The 20,023-nt window shown below is 41.2% G+C and overlaps 1 protein-coding gene across 2 annotated transcripts in view; it reads right to left on the reverse strand.

Annotated features, from left to right (window-relative positions):
• Positions 1–3,079: 3,079 nt before the first annotated feature.
• Positions 3,080–20,023, reverse strand: part of efcab7 (EF-hand calcium binding domain 7) — a 59,642-nt gene continuing 42,698 nt past the window's right edge. For both annotated transcript variants that reach the window (XM_055642084.1, XM_055642082.1), the window contains exons 11-14: positions 12,365–12,513; positions 10,956–11,165; positions 9,758–9,865; positions 3,080–4,611 (exon numbers count right to left, since the gene is read on the reverse strand). In XM_055642084.1, coding sequence (XP_055498059.1) covers positions 4,537–4,611; positions 9,758–9,865; positions 10,956–11,165; positions 12,365–12,513 — 542 coding nt within the window. In that variant the 3' untranslated portion in view covers positions 3,080–4,536. The remainder of the gene's footprint in view (positions 4,612–9,757; positions 9,866–10,955; positions 11,166–12,364; positions 12,514–20,023) is intronic.

A 20,023-nucleotide genomic window follows, 5' to 3' on the forward strand; every position in this document is an offset into this window, starting at 1 on the left:
ACCGATTTTTAGTCTATAGTACCTGTAGTTTTTCTTGTTTTGCCAATTTCTGGTTTCAATAGTTAACCGTTTTGGTCTTCTCTGTAGATGGGAGACTCGTCTCTCAGGTTTCTTCCACATTCACTGCAGCTTTTCAAGAAAGATGGCTACATTTCATATCATTGGGAATGTGGAATGAAATAACTTGTGGCTTATTATTTGTGATAATAGGGGCTAAATTAATGTAGCAGGCCTTCAGTGAAACAAAGAAATCGCTTCTCAGTTTGTGAGTTGTAAGTTCATAATCTTAAGCATTTAGATTTGATATTCATATTTAATATCTAATACATTTCAGAGTAATATTCGGTGGGCGGCGCGACTTTCGTCAGCAGAGGCCTCTGCAGTCCGTCTGTATTTTTATTATTTTTGTCTCGTTTCTATGTAGTTTTTATTATTTTTTTTTGTCGGGGTATGTGTGTGGGGGGGTGTGGGGGGGGGGGGGTACCTTTAAAATCTTTCCCCTGCACGGGAGACCCGAACTTTTCTTGTCGGGTCTCCGTTGTCGTTGGGGCTGCAACGTGGAGCGGCCTCCAACAGGAACGACCTGGGGCTCCAGTTGCGGAGCTGCGGTCCTACTCACCGTTGCGGAGCTGGCCGAGTCCAGAGCGGGTGAAGCTGTGGTGGAGCGCTGCTGCGACCCGACCCCCGGAGATTCGGAGGCTACAACCGCGGGTCTGGCGGACGGCAGCACCGCAAGCCCGCGGGTCCCTGATGGGAGACCGCTTTTCGGGGCTTCCGCAGCAGCGACTTCTCCCGCCCAAGTTGCGGGATTGAAGAGCACCTGGAGCGGGTACTTACCATCGCCCCGCGCGGCTTGGAATGGCCGCGGGACTTTGCGAGCGCCCGCCGGGGCTCTAACACCAAGACCCGGTGCGCGACCTTGCATCACCCGGCGTGGCTTTAATGGCCGCGGGACAATCACCATCGCCCGCCGGGGGCTTTGACTTTGACTCTCGGGGGGGAGTGCAGGGGGGAGATAAGCTTTTTTTTGCCTTCCATCACAGCGATGTGATGGATGTATGTGTAAATTGTGTTGTGTCTCGGGTCTTTTTCGTTTTGTAATGTATGGCTGCAGAAACGACATTTCGTTTGGACCTCAACGGGGTCTAAATGACAAATAAATTGTATTGTATATTAGTAACAAAATGTTCTTGTGTTTTCATCCTGTGGCATTTTAAATGCCAACAAACCTTATTTTGAGTCTGAAGAAGGGTCTCGACCCAAAACGCACCTATTCCTTTTCTTCAAAGATGCTGTCTGACCAGCTGAGTTACTCCAGCTTTTTTGTGTCTATCTTTGGTTGAAACCAGCATCTGCAGTTCCTTCCTATACAAACCTTTATTTTCCCCAACAGAAGACATATAAACCTCATATAAATCTCCAATGGTTGGGATTCCTGGAGTCCAAGGTTCACCGTTTCAAAATGACGGAGCACAGAGTAGTGAATCTTCGGAATTCTCAGAGAACTCTAGAGATACACAGCTCGAGAGATTTTTAAGTATTAAAGTAATTGAGTGCTGTAAGATTAGTGCAGGAAAGTGGCATTGAGGTATAAGATCAGTTTTTTATCTTGCTGAGTGCAGAACAGATACAGTGGCAGACCGGCCTTCCTCTATTTCTTATGTTCATATGTTATATTCACAAATCGTTACTAAAATCTCAAATAATGATTACAGAAATACAAAGTGGTCAGAGGTTGAAACTTGAGATGCAGCGATGGCTGCCAAGATAATGAATTTTAGCAAGGAAACAGATGGAAGAGTTTATAGTAAGGGTGATTTTTGAGGAAAACAGTGGGCTGTCTGCTGAAGTCAAAGGACATGGGGAGCTGAGGTTCAGAATAAAATCACCCAGAATTTAGAGACTGGGGAATATGTTATGATGGAACCTATCAGTAATAAAGTAGACCTAGAGCATAATTGGGTTAGTATGTTTTAAGACTTTAAAAGATTGCTGTAAGTAATTGATTACTCAAACTGGGGAAGGTACCAGAGAAATAGAGCGAGTAGGATTTTGTGGAACGCGATCGTTTGGAACTTTGCGGTTGCGGTGAATTTAAACCCCATATCGGCAGGAAAAATACTGCCGGTTCATATGGGTACTAAGTCACCTTTTCGCAACGTAAAAAATTGATTAAAGGCATCCTAAGAAGCACGTTTGTATGTAAAATAAACGGCTGCCCCGTACGTGAAATCCGTTCCCGTTGTTGGTGTTGACAGCTTTAGAAGTTGATTTTTAAATTTTTCCTGCTATTAAAATATCCAGTGCAGTTTAAAACAAATTTAATAAAACTGATGTTGGAGCGATTATTCTGCAGCAACTAAACAGCTTGACAAAAATCGATTTCAACAGGCTGGGAAAAAAAGGGAATTTTAAACCCCCCCCCCCCCTCTCAAAGGCGCTAAAGTTGCGCACACGGGCAGTGACAGAACTGCAGCGCGGCTGAAGGTAAGTTTTGTAACATACCTACATCCTGCACTTGTAAATAAAATGCTTCCAAGACAGCACAACCACAATGGCGTAAAATGGTAAAAAATGTAAACTCTGATAATCCGGCTCCATCGGAACTTTGGTGGCGTTGGCACATTAAAGAAAAGGTGGCAACCAAGGCCACAGTAAGTTTAAAAGGAGTATGGATACAGAGCAGGGAATACAGTATCCGGAGCTTTGATGTGCACAAGGGAATGCAGGAATTAGTTTATACTGCCTGAAAGACAATGACATAACAGTTTTTCGTACTGCATACATTAATTACTTTATTTTATTATGCCACATTGAAAACCACATCAGTTTGTTTGTAAAGATTATGAACCAGAATTCTATGACATTATTTTAAGTTAATAATTAAAGATGATGCTGATCTTATCACAAACATATTTTAACTTTATATTCAATATGTTTAATCTCTAAACAACATTATTCAGCATGTCTTTAATGTCTAACGTCTGAAGAAGGGTTTCGGCCCGAAACGTTGCCTATTTCCTTCGGTCCATAGATGCTGCTGCACCCGCTGAGTATCTCCAGCTTTTTTGTGTATATATCTGCTCGCTCCCCCAGTTCTCTTGCCCCATCCCCCCCACCACCACATTAAAAACACAATTCTAAAATGTAACTTGCTTCCTTGTCTACGTGTAATAGTCATAGAAAGGTACTGCATTGAAACAGGCCTTTCAGTCAGAGTCTGTGCCAGCCATCAACCATTTTTTAGACTTTAGACTTTAGAGGTACTGCGTGGAAACGGGCCCTTTGGCCCACCAAGTCTGCGCCGACCAGCAATCTCCCTGTACACAATCCTACACACACTAGGTACAATTTTACAACTTACTTGCCAATTAACGTACAAATCTGTAATCTTTATAATGTGTGAGGAAACCGGTGCACCTGGAGAAAACTTACGCGGTCACAGGGAGAACGTATTCAAATTCTGTACAGACAGAACCCATAGTCAAGATTGAACCCATGTCTCTGGCACTGAGGCAGCAACACTACTGTTGTGCCACCCATTCATTTACACTAATTCTACATTAACCCCATTTTATTCTCCCCACATTCTCCATCAACTTCACCCAGACTCTACCTCTCACCTGCACATTGAGGGAAATTTACCTATCAACCCACGTATCTTTGGAAGGTGGAAGGAAATCAGAGAACTAGAGGATCCACACAGAGACAAGATTGAACTTGGGCCGTTTTATATCAGGCTGCCATGATTACATAGAGTTATATAGCTGGGGAAAAAGGCCCAACTCTTCCTTGCCAACCAAGATGCCTCATCTAAGCTAGTCCATTTGCCTGTGTTTGGCCCATATCTCTCCAAAACCTTTTTTATTCATGACACTTCTAAACCTTTCATATTCATGTAACTGTCCAAATGTTTCTTTTTAAATATGGCACTGCCTCATCCATTTGCACTTTAGAAGAAGGCATGTTGTGTGACATAATGGAATATTAGTTTCAGTTTTGGTATGACAAGTGCTTTGCAAACACGAGATACTGCATCTGGTGGCCTGGACACAATCCCGATAAAATATATTTTAGCAGTAGCAGATGGGCTGGATTGATGGACGGCTGGGAGACCATCTGGTTGCGAGTTATGCTCCAATGTCGCTCTCCAATGCCTATGCTTTTCGGCTACTTAGTTCTAATTCATTTTTGTAGGTCTTGTGCTTCTGTAATTAAGATAGCTCTCACAAACACACATAATGAAAACAATATATCATATGCAGTGATTTCTCATAGCTTCCCTAAAAAAAGTATTTCTTGCACAGCATGATTTCACAAATCAACATCAATAATTCCCCTTCACTTATAAATGGATATTCCATAGAACTAGATTATAAAAAACATTTAGCCAGCAAATAAATTAGATCAATTAAAAATGCATTAAAAGGCACAAAATAGCGACAATTTGACTTGAACACTTTGCATAAAAGAACATTGGCACACAGATGCGTTCTAATGCAGCTCTATAATGCAGCTCTTTTCCTGCACATTGTTTCAGGTCACAATGCTTTCTGTGCAGCTGTAAATCCACTCTAGCCTTTCATCAATGGGCATCACATGTTGACAAACCTACATATAACAGAAATACTAAAATTAATAATCCCATTTTATTCTGTTATGGTGACATAGGGGTGGACACAAAAAATACTGTTAATAATGTCTCCACAATCCTTCCAATGTTAATCTTTCTACGCTCCATTGCATATTGGCTGATCCCAGCCAACATATCATTTAAAACATTGGAATTGCTCTCTTCATTCTATCTGAGTAAGAGAGAGGAAAACTAACCCAGTTATTATATTGATCAATATGCAATAATCAGAGTTTGAAATGTTCAATTAGAGATATTGATGTGAGCAAAGTTTGAAATCACAATGATAAAGGAATTGATATTTATACATATAACACTTTACAGAACCTTGGGTTGGGGATTCTTTGTTGTAAAAGGTAGTTTTAATGGGGCAAGACTACACTAACCACAAAAAATCCTGCTGCGTCTTCTACACTATTAAAAATAAAAAAAAATATTAATATATAGTGACTGTAAGCCTCTCCTATCAATTGAATGGGTTGCTCAAAACCACTACAGCTAAAAGGTTTAAATCTTCCCAATTGATAAATAGAAAGCAAAACACTCCTCTGTTTATTGAAGATGAATCGTTACTTTCCAGGGTGATTCACATCACATATTCAACAATTTTGTAACCACCGAGTAAACTGTGAGACTTAGTGGATGGTCTTATATTAAACTAGTTATCTGAATATAATCATAATTTTGTCATTTGGACACCTAAGATATAGCAATATACCACTTGCCACATAGGCTAGTTTTAGTAACCTGTTTATCACAACAGCTGTGAGTTTGATTGAAATAACACAATTATTAGTTTTCCCAGCCATCTGTACAGCATTTTGTAAATACAAAAACTGACATAGATATTCAGTTAAAATTATATTATGCAATTATCATCACAAATGATTTTGAGAGAAAATTAACTATTTGAATTATGTGATTTATGAATGCATGATGTAGGGCTGGAAAATTAATCCATGTTATATGCATTCTTATTTATGCAAGATCAGAAATGAAGAATATATCACTTGACAAGTGGAATACTGTAAAAAGGATAAACAACCCACAGAAATCGAGATACCAAAAAAAGATAGGATTACTTCTCCTCAGAATTGAGATAGTTGAGATACAATTATTTAGAAGTACTGATATTGCAAAGAGTATTGCCATGCTAAATAAAGCAACTTTGTTGGGCAGATGGGTTAGTCAGAACGATGTTAAGGTGAATTTTAAAACGGGCGAAATGGCGACTAACTATCAGCAAGCACATCAATGCCACGTGAATGTAAATGTGCATTTGCCAAAATGTTCCTTCCAAAGGGTTACATTCGATTCCTATACATGCTCGCTCTGTATATCGCTCGCTATAGCTCCCACCATCATCATCATCCAGAAACCATTGCCTTTGTTGCCCTACTTTTCCCCTTGTAGGAATGTACGTGAATTTTTGTTTAAAAACACCCAATTTTTCAATTACCCTTGTGTTTGCCAATCTTTGTTTCGAATTTCACTCAGCTTGCAATTATTTTTTGGAGAACTTTATGCAGTTCATTGTGATTTACCATAGCTACTGATATCAAGATCAGTATTTCCTAAATATTCCACAGTGATACTAATTCCACTTGACTCAGCTCAATTCCTAGACCAAAAACCAATAACATTGAACTGATCAAGAATGTTCTTAAGAACACATTTAATAAATTCTTCTTCCTATTTAGTCCTTTAAATGATCACAATTTAGTCTATAATAGGAGACTTGCAGTCCTCCATTATCACATCTTCACACTCCTTGCTCCTCTCTTTAATTTCCCAACAAATGTACTCTTCCAGTTGTTAACAGCCTATAAAGTATATATAGTATTATAATGGCACATATTCTTTCTTTGTTCCTACCATGTAGATTTGGCACTTTGTTATTTAGTGTATAATGTAATATTAATATCACAATAAGTGCATGATTAACTGATTCTTTTGAATAAATTACTAGTGAAAGACAAAAATTAGATTACTAAAGTGACTCAGGATAGTTTGAAATAGTTTGCTTCAAATAAATAATTTTCAAGAGCAATCAATATCATTGCATAGACAATATACCAACAACTTCCATAAATATTGAAATGAAATGTTCAATCATCTGTTTGTTTGTCCAGGAAGAATTTGTCAGCACAAAGGTGGGACTATATTGTAGGATCCATACATAGGAAATATTACATCAAATTGCATGATTATAGACAATAGGTGCAGGAGTAGGCCATTCGGCCCTTCGAGCCAGCACCGCCATTCAATGTGATCATGGATGATCATCCCCAATGTACCTCATTCCTGCCTTCTCCCCATATCCCCATATCCGCTATCTTTAAGAGCCCTATCTAGCTCTCTTTTGTAAGTATCCAGAGAACCGGCCTCCACAGAGGCAGAGAATTCCACAGACTCAAAACTCTCCGTGAGAAAAAGTGTTTCCTCATCTCCCTTTAAATGGCTTACCCCTTATTCTTGAACTGTAGCCCCTGGTTCTGGACTCCCCCAACATCGGGAACATGTTTTCTGCCTCTAGCGTGTCCAAACCCTTAACAATCTTATATGTTTCAATAAGATGCCCTCTCATCCTGCTAAACTCCAGAGTGTACAAGCCCAGCCACTCCATTCTCTCAGCATATGACAGTCCCGCCATCCCGGGAATTAACCTTGTAAACCTACGCTGCACTCCATCAATAGCAAGAAAGTCCTTCCTCAAATTAGGGGACCAAAACTGCACACAATATTTCAGGTGTGGTCTCACTAGGGCTCTGTACAACTGCAGAAGGACCTCTTTGCTCCTATACTCAACTCCTCTTGTTATAAAGGCCAACATGCCATTCGCTTTCTTCACTGCGTGCTTACTTTCATAGACTGATGAACAAGAACCCCCAGGTCCCGTTGTACTTCCCCTTTTCCCAACTTGACGCCAGTTAGATAGTAATCTGCCTTTTACCAAAGTCAATAACCTCACATTTATCCACATTAAACTTCATCTGCCATGCATCTGTCCACTCCCCCAACCTGTCCAAGTCACCCTGCATTCTCATAGCATCCTCCTCACAGTTCACACTGCCACCAAGTTTTGTGTCATCTGCAAATTTGCTAATGTTACTTTGAATCCCTTCATCCAAATCATTGATGTATATTGTAAATAGCTGTGGTCCCAGCACCGAGCCTTGAGGTTCCCCACTAGTCACTGCCTGCCATTCTGAAAGGTACACGTTAATCCCTACTCTTTGTTTCCTGTCTGACAACCAATTTTCTATCTATGTCAGCACTTAACCCCAATACCATGTGCCCTAATTTTGCCCACTAATCTCCTATGTGGGACTTTATCAAATGCTTTCTGAAAGTCCAGGTACACTACATCCACTGACTCTCCCTTGTCCATTTTCCTAATTACATCCTCAAAAAATTCCAGAAGATTAGTCAAGCATGATTTCCCCTTCGTAAATCCATGCTGAATCGGACCGATCCTGTTACTGCTATCCAAATGTGCGGCTATTTCATCTTTTATAATTGACTCCAGCAACTTCCCCACCACCGATGTCAGGCTAACTGGTCTATAATTCCGTTTTCTCTCTCCCGCCTTTCTTAAAAAGTGGGATAACATTAGCTACCCTCCAATCCACCGGAACTGATCCCGAGTCTATAGAACATTGGAAAATTATCACCAATGCATCCACGATTTCTAGAGCAACTTCCTTAAGTACCCTGGGATGCAGACCATCAGGCCCTGGGGATTTATCAGTCGTCAGTCCCATCAGTCTGCCCAACACCATTTCCTACCTAATGTGGATTTCTTTCAGTTCCTCCGTCACCCCAGATCCTCTGGCCACTACTATATCAGGAAGATTGTTTGTGTCCTCCTTAGTGAAGACAGATCCAAAGTACCTGTTCAATTAATATCAGCCTTATCCCTGGTTCTTAACCCTGTATTTTTTAATATCTAGCTGTGCTGCGATTTACAGTGGGATATTTTTTAATATCCCACTGTGCTGCGATTTCCGAGAGAACGCCTCCACCTACGGCCGTCATTTTTGGCCATCTTGCTCAGAGCCCACGTCTGCTTTCCTAGACCAGACCAGAGGATTTTTCCCATCGATGAAAAATCAGAGAGATATTAATGATTTTTAAAAAATCACCATTCTCTCTGCTGCCCCTGCTGGAGGGAGGGGGAGGGACTATAAAACCAGGAAGTGGTGTGCCTCATTCAGTCTCTGCAAGATGGAGGTCACGTCTGTCTGTGCTCTGAATAACACATGTCTACTCAACTGTGAGTGACCTTAATGTGGTTTGAAAATGAAAATATGGTTGTTTTGAAGTAAAAAGGCACTGCCTGCAAATGGTTGTTTGTGGAGTTTGGGTTGAAAAAAAAGGCACTCTCTCTCCTCAAATGGCTCTCTTTCTCTCCCCCCCACCCCCCCCCTCTTCTCCCTCTTGTTTTCTCCTCCTCCTCCCCCATCCTAAAAAGGCACTCTCCACACTCTCCTACCCCCTTCCCTCCACCCCCCCCACCCCCCCTCTCTCCCTCCCTCAGCCCCCCTCTCCTTTCTCTCCCCTCCCCCTCTTTCTCTCCCCCTCTCTTTCTCTCCCCTCCCTCTCCCCCCCTCCTCCCCCACTTTTCCCCCCTCACCCACCCTCCCTCTTCTCCTCCCCTCCACCCCCTCTCCCTCTTGCCCCTCTCTCTCGCTCTCAGCCTCTCTATCTGTCTCTGCCCCTTCTCTCTCTGCCCTCACTATCTACCCCCGCCCCCCCTCTCTAGATGTGACTGCAAGTTGGGGGCTATGCGTCAGTAGATAGGATGCTTATGGGGTTAAAGGAGCAAATTAATAATATTAATATAATATCAAGGGGGGTAATTAGCGTGTGGGGGGGGGGTAGTTAGTGTGTGTGACGCTGCAGGCCGCCTCCCCCCCCACAACCGCACGTTGGGGGAACAGACCCAACGGGTCTGCAATTGGTCTAGTTATTTATACAGCTCTCTCTATGTATGGGAAGTATGTTACCTATCTCATTGGTGCCAGGAACAGAGGAATTACAGACAGTTTGATTTGATGGTATGTTACAGAACTACAAACTCTATGAGTACGCTCTGATTCTAATTGTGCACATTCAACTGACCATAGTTGTCCTTGGTGATACTTCCATTGCAAAAGTACGAAGTCCCCGACTACTGACACAGTTCTTACTATTCTCATTATTGATATGAATGATGACTTTGTTTTCAGACTGAAAAAAAAGTACAAAAGGACTAAGTGTTATCAAAAATGAACAAAATGAAATAAATTAATGGATTTATGATATAAATAGGGAAAATGCTGAACATTTTTGGCAATTCAAGTTAATGAATTTAGACTTTAGAGATACAGTGTGGAAACAGGCCCTCCGTCTGACAAGCGATCACCTCATACAATAGTTCAATCATACACACCAGGAATATTTTACAATTATACCAAAGCCATTTAAACTACAAACCTGTACGTCTTTGGTGTGTGGGAGAAAACCAACACGGTCACAGGGAGAACGTACAAACTCCGTACAGACAACACCCGTAGTCAAGATCGAACCTGGGTCTCTGGCGCAACAGCTTTACCGTTGTGTCACGGTGTTGCCTCTTAATGATTGATGGCTAATCAGAGGGGGGTGGGATGGGGTAATTGAATCAGTCCAGCTTGCAGGTATTGGAGTCGCCTTGGTAGGGAAGCTTGCAAGAGTTGAAATCTTCTAGCTTTTGAATGGGGAAATTGGCCATGTCCTTGGCGGTAATGGTAATTGTGTGCTTCACAATCTCAATTTGCATGCGTGTCAAAATTTCAGAAATTGAATTTGTTATCCTTCCCTCCAGCAAACTTCAACAACCACCCCCCCCCTTTCCTCTCCTCCGAGTCCCAATTCAAATTCCCCTGAACCGTGACAATCGTCCTCTTGTTGTACCAATAACATCATTGGTACATCTGTACTCAAGCAGCTTAGACAAAGCACAGCTAATTATGGGGCATGCCATGCCTTTACTGTATTCGATGCCCACAGCTGTTTTGTGATACTAAGAAGAGTAAATCAGCTTGGCAGCTTTGCAGGTGGGGTCTTCAACCAATAAATTATGGCATTCGCTACCTACCTCAGCAAGCTGTGCGCTGTGATTTGGAATATAGGAGGACACAGTATTTTACCTTAAGCAAACAGGATTTGGGATTACATTCTCCAAAATAAACATGAACCTAAAAGTTTCTATAATTTCAATTTGAATTAAACACAGTCAAAATGTATAGATGCTACAAATTAACAGAAATGGTTTAAATTATTTAAAAAATATACATACCTTATTTTCAACAACTGAAGTGATCAGTGTTTCAGTCTTGTAAGTGTAAATCACTAAAGGGTTGTAACCTTTAATAGCTTTTGGTTCACCTTTTCTCATGACAGTTTTGCAAATAACTGAATCGAGGAGACTCCCAGTCGATTCCAGACCGATTGGTGTCAGCTTAAGTTTGCAATCCTCTGCATAGATATCAACCATAAATGGGCAAACCTATACAGACAAAATTACATTGTTTAATGAGAAATAAGATATGACACCAATATACTGAAGTAGCTAAATCATTTATATAATGCTTTAATATTAGAAAACATCCAAAAGTCTCTTAACAGAAGCTTATTTATATAAATTGAAACTGACCCACAGGAGGAGATATTAAAAAGGGAGGCCAAAAGCTTGGCTGGATCTAGATTTTAAGAAAGAAGGAGAAAAGAAAGTGTGTTGATGAAGAGAATCACAGAGCAACGACATAATTGGATGAAAGCACAGGCACAAACAGGTGTGGAACTGGAGACAAAACATAATTTGAAGATTGGGTTCATTTGTGGATGAGTTTCTATGAAGGGGGGGGGAAGATGATATTAGTTACAAGCTATGATCATGAAAATATACGTATTGGAAATCTGAATAAACAAATGATAGGACAATTAGACAATATGCTTTTTTAGTTGCAGTTGAGGCTGGAAGCTCAGCATAAATGTGCCTGTATTTGTTAGGGGCACTTAGTTGAAAGTATGAATTAAGAAAATACATCAGCACATTACCAAACAACAAAATACAAGAAGTACTCAGCAGAACAGGTAGCATCCAGGGGCACAGGGGAAGATTCTCTGGAAAATCGGAGGTTGAGGGGAGACTTGATAGAAGTATATAAAATTATGAGAGGCATAGATAGGGTAGATAGTCAGAACCTTTTTCCCAGTGTGGAAATGTCCCATACTAGAGAGCCGAGTTATACGGTGAGAAGGGGAAACTTTAATGGAGATGTGTAGGGCAAGTGTTTTTTTCACACAGAGGAGTGGGAACTTGGAACACATTGCTAGGAGAGACAGATACGATAATGGTTTTTTAAGAGATTTTTAGATGGAAGTGCAGGGAATAGAGGGATATGGATCATGGACAGGTAGATCAGTTTAACTTGGCATCATGGATGGCACAAACATTCCCATTGCCGTACTGTCTTGCTCTATGTTTAACATTTTAGGCCAATAACCCTTCCGCAGTACAAGTACATCATAACCTGAAATACATTTTCTAAAAAAAAGATTTATTCTTACATAAACCTAGAAACAACTGATTCCAGAATCAGTATATACCTAAAGTATTTGAGGTAAAATATCCTCAAATGTTCTACATTTATAATTTTCTAGTTGTTAGGAACTTCTGTAATTAATTAAAATGAACATCTATACCTCTTGCATTTCCAATGCTCTATTGTAACCCATTGATTCAAGTGTTACCCAGAGATCTGCTGGATCACCTTTCTGATCATTAGCTTCCATCAAGTTCAATTCCATGAAACCCTGGCGGGTTAGTTGGTTCTTCTTCGTGTCAAAGTTTTCTGTGCAGAATATGTAAGTACGAAGTGAATGAATATTTAATCATACCCTTTGAGGATTTTTAAAGAACATTCATTCCAAAAAGCATTGATGCAACTTACAGCAATTCAAAAAGGCATTGCCAAAAGTGTCAGGAACATAAGGGCAACTCATACTTTTAACCAGATTTAACCCAGTCACTTGTGTGTAATTTGAAGAGGAGTGGTAGTAATAGTGGAATAATTCATTTTCCTTGATAATCATGAAATAAAATGATGAAATAAAATCTACATTAAAAACGCTCTTCGCTTTCCCTGTCGCATGAAAATAAGTGAGTTCGGTATTCTGACTGCGCATGCTCAGGTCATAGGTCACAAGCAAAAAACTCTATCGGCAGCCGTGCCACGGCATGCACACAAACCTGCGCCTCATCCGCTCTCAGTACCGAATCCGGATCTCCGGCGCCGCAATCACTCCGGTGGCCAGAGATGTCGCGAATCAGATGGGAGCGGTGCCCACAGGCTCACAGCCAGTGCTGAGAAGCAGCTCTAAATCCAGCTCAACTCTGCCTTCCTCGCTGGGTTAACCTACCAGCCCTGCCTGGACTTACAGGAATGACAGCACAGGCTTACGGCCAGCGCAGAGAAGCAGTGCTAAATCCAGCTCAACTCTGCCTGTCCCGCCGGGTTAACCTACAGCCCTGCCTGGACTTACGGGAACGACAACCCAGGCTTACAACCAGCGAGGAGAAGCAGTGCTAACTTCACGGTTCCGGGCTGGTGTCCCGTCAGTCCAGGCAGGCTGTAGGTTAACCCGGCGAGACAAGCAGAGTTGAGCTGGATTTAGTGCTGCTTCTCCGCGCTGGCTGTGGGCCTGGGGGCGCCGCTCCCGTCGGACACCCGACATCTCTGGTCGTCCCCGGACAAGGTGGGGGGGCACTCGGGAGGGGATGGGGATGGTCCTGTGGCAGTTCGGCAACGGTTGCGGGGCCAGAGACCCGTGTTCGGTCCCGGCTGCAGATGAGGCGCTGGTCTGTGTACATGCCACGGCATGACTGCCGAGAGCTTTTATCGCTCTTGACCTTTGACAAATGATTCCTTGCGTTTTTCGGAATACCAAACTCGCTTATTGTCCTTGCATTTCAATTCTCTCATCAAAACCAATTTATCTTTGTGGTTTCCTCATGAATCTGTGAACCCTTTATGTATGCTTACTGTGGCATTCAACTAACTTCCTCAGCCCAACTCAGCATTTCCTAAACTTGCTCTGGCTCATCAGCAAATTGTGAGCTTGTGCTACCTAAAGCCATGTAGAGATATGGAAAAGAATAAGAGCATTAAAATGTGGGGATAGTTCTAATTATTCTCTGGTCTAAGCAACACCCATTTAGTCACCTTTTTGCTCAGCATGTTCTCATCTGCTTCAAGGAAACCTCAAACATTCCAGTCTCCACAAAATATAATGTAACCGATCTCAATGCCTTTTGCCCCGTAGCTCTAACATAACCATCATGAAGAGCTTTGATATATTAGTAATTGACCACATCTTGCCAGTCTTCTGGGCAATCTAGACTCCTTGGAATTTGCATGCAGGAAAATCAGGTCCACAAAGGATTCCATCTCCCTAGAGTGCATTCAGCTCTGAATCACCTTGACAGTAAGAAAACCTCCTGACCGGTGGATCTCAGTCATTTAAAGTTGGCCATAACATTTCCTCCACGCTGACCTTCAACACTGGTGTTTCTCAGGATTGAGTGCTCATTCCCTTGCTTTATTTCCCATATGCCTACGACTGCATGACCAAGTACAACACCTACTTTATCTTTAAATTTGCCGATGATACCATTGTTGGCAGCCAGATCACTAACAATTTTGAGATGAAGTACATGAAAGAAATCAAGAACCTTGTGTCACAGCATCAAAACAACAAGCTAGCCCCTAATGTCAACATGTTGAAAGAGTTGGCATTGACTTAAGGAAGCCAGAGAGTGAACCCGGTCATCATAATTTCAGGTTCCGAGGCATCCACATCACAAAACAGCCAAACGTGGTCCCTTCGCATTGATGTGGTGATCAAGAAATTGCATCGTCATATTCACTTTTTTGGGCATCCGAGAAGATTCAGCTTGTCCACAAGTATTCTCTCAACCTTTTCCAGGTGCACGATAGAAGGTATCTTGATGAGTGCACCCCAGCCTGGTATGGCAACTGCTTTACTCTTGGCCACCTGAACCTGCGGAGAGTGGCGAACACATCCCAGTCCAAATCATTACTTCCTTCCATACAGACGATCTTCATGGTGTAATGTATCAGAAGGCTGTAAGTAACACCAAGGATGCCTAGCACCCTAGCCATTCCCGTATCTCTCCTCTAGCTTCTGTGAGAAGTGGCAGAAGTTTGAAAGACTGCATGGCCAGACTTAGGAACGATTTCTTACCTACTACTATCAGATTTCTGAACAAATCACCTCTTTTGCATCTACTTTCGGAAGATGCTGCCCCAATCTCTTATTCTCAATGCGACCTCATTCCATTACTGTACCTTAATTTTTTTTTTGCACTACTTGGATTGCACTACAATCTTGCATCATTCTGCTGTTTTGCACTCATTGTATTTATTGTCATGTTTATCCTGACTGTTTTTAATCTATTTTCCCTGAACTTCATATGAAGAAGGAATTTCACTGCACCTTGGTGTATATGACAATAAACTAATCTGATTTAATCTGAATCGGATATGTTTAAGCATTATCATGACTATAACAGATTAGTTGGGAATTTAGATTTGGACTCAGAGATACATTGCTCAATTCTACTTGCATGATAAAATTCACTTCAAAATTATGTCCCTCTGGAACTTCTTTTTAACCAAACATACTGTATTTCACATAATCATTGAACTGTACTTATTCTTCTGCATCACTTAATAGCCATTTTATTTTCCACCTAATCTCTACAAGATTGAATTTTGTAACCTATGATTATTGGTTCTGATCAATCTTGTGCATCCATAACTAAACTTTAATTATCTTTTCAAATTAATGCTGGTGATATCACTAATGGCTGCACAATCCAGTTATTTTCATGATTCTACAGATTCTCCATTGAAAGATTTACCTGGTTTAACAGATCAGAGCTCATAGTTTTGAAGGTTTAATATAGTGCAAATGCAAATATTATTTGTACTGAATCACTTCTCACACTCGGAGACACTGTAATTGAAAAAAGAGTAATCTTTGAAATACTTTGAAACTTTTGTATGCTTGTTTTCTCTGCTACTTCTACAATTTCTTCCTGATGTTAAGTATTGTGCAATATTCTTCTGAAAATCCAGAGCTCTAATTGTCTCTTGATGCAGTACAAGTTGGAGGGAACATCTATTCTCAAAATCACTTTATTTTACATCAATAGGCAAATATGATTAAAACAGGATTCAAGGTTTAGTCAATTTCTGCCAGTTTACATTGATTCAATGGCCAAATGTTTCCCTCTGTGCTATAATGATTCCATAAAACATGATTGGTTAAAATGACAAAATTAAATGAATATACTAAGTGCATTTTGCTGCTTCTCATTGACATCTATGCATAATTTTGAATTCAGGAACTCTTGCCGAAAGTGCTAAGACCACTCAAGGACAAAGGAGGGAATTTATGCGTGAGGCCAGAGAAAGAGGGCAAGGTACTAAACAAGTACCTTTCATCAGTATTCACCGAATAGAAGGATTTGAGAATAGCAAAATCAGGGTGGGGTATACTAACATCCTAGGGAATTTTGTTATCAACAACGAGATGTTGGTATCTTACAGAACATTAAAGTGGACGAGGACCCCCCCCCCCACCCACCCCACCCCACATCCCCTCTGGGTCTGATGGATCCATCCCAAATTTTTGAAGAGACAAGAAAACCGATTGCTGTGGTCTTGACAGAGATCTTTCTATCTAATTTAGCCAGAGGCTAGATCCCAGAGGACAAGAAAATAACCAGTCTTGTGCCTCTATTTAAGAAGGACAATATAGATAAACCAGGAAATTATAAACTGATGTGTTTGGTAGGAATATTACTGGAAAATAATCTTAGGATAGGATTGACCCTGGAAAATCAAAGAGGCCTATTAGGGATAGTCAGCATGGCTTTGCATGGGGGAAGGTCATGCTTTACAACCTTGATTACGTTATTTTGAGGTCACAAAGATGACTGATGTAAGTATGGCAGTGGATGTTGTATTCATATACTTTAGCAAAGATTTTGCCACAGTCTCCCAGGGTAAACTAATCCAGAAGATTGGGGCACATGGAGACTTGGTAGATTGGATTGAAAATTGGCCCTTCCATTGAAGACAGAAGGTAGTTATGTAGTGCGTTATTTTGATTAGAGGTCCGTGATCAATGGTGTTCCACGAGGATCATATTTGGACAAAAATGTTTGTGAGCCGATTAGAAATTCTGCAGATAACATAAAAAATGAAGTTGTGGCTAGTGAGAAAGGTTGTCGAAGGATTCAGCAGGGTATAGATCAGCTAGAAACATGGGCAGGGAAATGACAGATGGACTTTAATGCAGACATAGAAGGTATGAGGTGTTGCACGTTTGGAGTTCAAATAAGAAAAGTATACAATAAATGGCAGGACCTAAGGTGCAATGAGGTTCAAAGTGATCTTGTGATGCAATTTCATAGCTCGCTGAAAGCAGCAACATAAGTAGAAAGGGTAGTAAAGGCGGCATACTTGCCATATTCTGTTGGGGTGTTGAGTATAAACATCAATGTCGTCTTGCAGCAGTAAAAAATGTAGTTCAGCTAGATTTGGAGTACTATATGCAATTCTGGACTCTGCATACATGAATGATGTGAAGGCATTGGAGAAGCTGCACTAAACGTTTGCAGGGACATTGCCTGCATTAGAGAGCATTAGAAATAAGGATAGGATAAACAAGCATTAGTAATAAGGTAGGATAAAAAAACTTTCTCTGGAGGCTGAAAGAAATATGAAAAATTATGGGAGGCAAAGACAGAGAGATAGTTAGAGTCTACAAGAGGCCATTGCTTTAAAACAAGAGGAGAAAGTTTGAAGGAGATTTATGGTAATTTACAGTATACAGACAGTGGTAGGTATCTAGAGCATGTTGCCAGTTAGGTGGTGAAAGCAGATAGGAAAGCAACATTTCAACTGGCACATGAGGAGGCAGGGGACATAGACTGCATGTGGGCAGATGTGCTAGCATCTTGGCCGGCACAAATATCATGGGCCAAAGCGACTATTCCCTTCTATGTTCTATATAAGTGAGCCGTGAGAAAATGCCACACAAAATGGTAAATTTTCAGGGTACATCACTATTCCAATCATTGCAGAAATTTTTGGGCCAATGTAATATCTCTTCATGCCTTTTGATGCTTGTATACAAAAATAGGGATGTAATGCTGAGGCTCTATAAGGCACTGGTAAGGCCGTATTTGGAATATTGTGAGAAATTTTGGGCACCATATGTGTTGACTCTGGAGAGGGTCCAGAGGAGGTTTACGAGAATGATCCCAGGAATGAGTAGGTTAACATATGATGAGCGTTTGTCGGCACTGGACCTGTACTCGATGGAGTTTGAGAAGAATGAGGGGGGAGCTCACTGAAACATACAGAATAGTGAAAGGCTTGGATAGAGTGGATGTTGCGTTCCATCAGTGGGAGAATCTAGGACTAGAGGTTATAGCCTTAGGATTAAAGGACATTGTTTTAGGAAGGAGATAAAGATAAATTTCTTTAGTCAGAGGGTAGTGAATCTGTGGATTTTTTTTTGCCACAAAAGGCTGTAGAGGTCAAGCCAGTGGATATTTTTTAAGGCAGAGATAGATTTTTGATTAGAACAGTTGTCAGAGGTTATGGGGAGAAGGCAGAAGAATGGGGTTAGGAGGAAGAGATAGATCAGCCATGATTGAATGGCGGAGTAGATGATGGGCCAAATGGCCTAATTCTACTATCAAATGACCTTTTAATTCTTCCAATTTTCACTGTTTTCTGCATTCACATACATATACAACAACTATAAACCAAATTTTTGGAGCAATATCTATATTACTTAAAGTCTGATCTTGACCACTTCCTGTTGATCTGTATATTGATTTTAGAAAAAACGCTGCCACTTACGGCTGTGATTGTTGGCCATCTTATTCAGAGTCCCCCTCTGCTGCGCAGCACAAGAGGATTTTTCCCATCGATGAAAAATAAATGAGTTATTAGTGTTTAAAAAATGTTGAGATTCTCTCTCTCCTGAATGCCACGCCTCTTCCGGAGGGACTATAAAACCCAGAAGCGTTGAGTGCCTCAGTCAGTCTCTGCAACATGGGGGAGCGAGAGGGTTATGTCTCTCAGTCTGAGCTGTGAATAACTCTAAACACGTCTACTAAACTGTGAGTGGTTTTATTGACCTGTCAGTGCCCTTAATGGGGTTTGAAAATATAGTTTGGAAATGCTAAAGCTGTGTTGCCTTTGGTTTGGAAATGCTAAAGCTGTGTTGCCTAATTAAAGTTGTTGCCTAATTAAAGTTGCCTTGCCTAATTAAAAGTTGCCGTGCCTAATTAAAAGTTGCCTTGCCTAATTAAAGTTGCCTTGCCTAATTAAAGTTGCCTTGCCTAATTAAAGTTGCCTTGTATTCTATATAATTAAAAGTCTAATCTTGACCACTTCTTGTTTGCGCTTTATATTGTTTTTTGAAAAAACGCTACCACGTACGGCTTTGATTTTTGGCCATCTTACTCAGTCCCCCTCCGCTCACCAGGTGCCGAGGATTTTTCCCATCAATGTAAAATAAAAGTTATTAGTGTTTAAAAAATGTTGAGATTCTCTCTCCTGTCAATCACGCCATGAAGGCCATGCCCCTTCTGGTAGTAGGGGGAAGGAATATAAAACCCAGAAGTGTGGGCATGGCTCAGTCTCTGCAAGATGGAGGAGGGATAGGTCACGACTCGCTGTCTTTAGTGGCCTTGCACCCTGCTTGAAATGGTATGAAACTGCACTTGAATTTGGTGGCCTTGCACCCGGCTTGAAATGGAATTTCAAGGAATAGCCATGAGTGAGTGAGCTGCCAGCACACCAGGCTTGAGTGACTGAGCTGCCAGCCCAAGAATCCATTTGGCCTACAATGTCCATGCTAGCCCTCTGGAAACCAGTCCCTTCAGCCCACAACACCCATACTAGCGCTCCAGAAAGCGCACCCCCCCCAACCCCCCCACTACTAGCCACCAATATTGGAATTGGTGGAGAGGTGGAATATTGCGTTGGTGGACCAGCCCTCCCGTGTGATGCTGGGAACCAACGGGTCCCACTTAGTCTAGTTATTTATAAATTTCCTTTATTTTGCCAGAAATGTTTTTGACATTTTTATCGTCATCTACAATATTTTAGGTGGGGGGGGGGTAAAGTTAAGTTTAGGTGAGGTACAGGTACAATGGAAAAAAATGGAATATAGAAATATGATTACAATTGGTTTCTTCTTCTTAGAAAACATTCCAATGTAAGTGTTCGTACACATCAAACTGGCTCATGA

This window comes from Leucoraja erinacea, chromosome 10 (assembly GCF_028641065.1).
Source record: "Leucoraja erinacea ecotype New England chromosome 10, Leri_hhj_1, whole genome shotgun sequence".
In the NCBI taxonomy this organism is placed as follows: Eukaryota; Metazoa; Chordata; class Chondrichthyes; order Rajiformes; family Rajidae; genus Leucoraja; species Leucoraja erinaceus.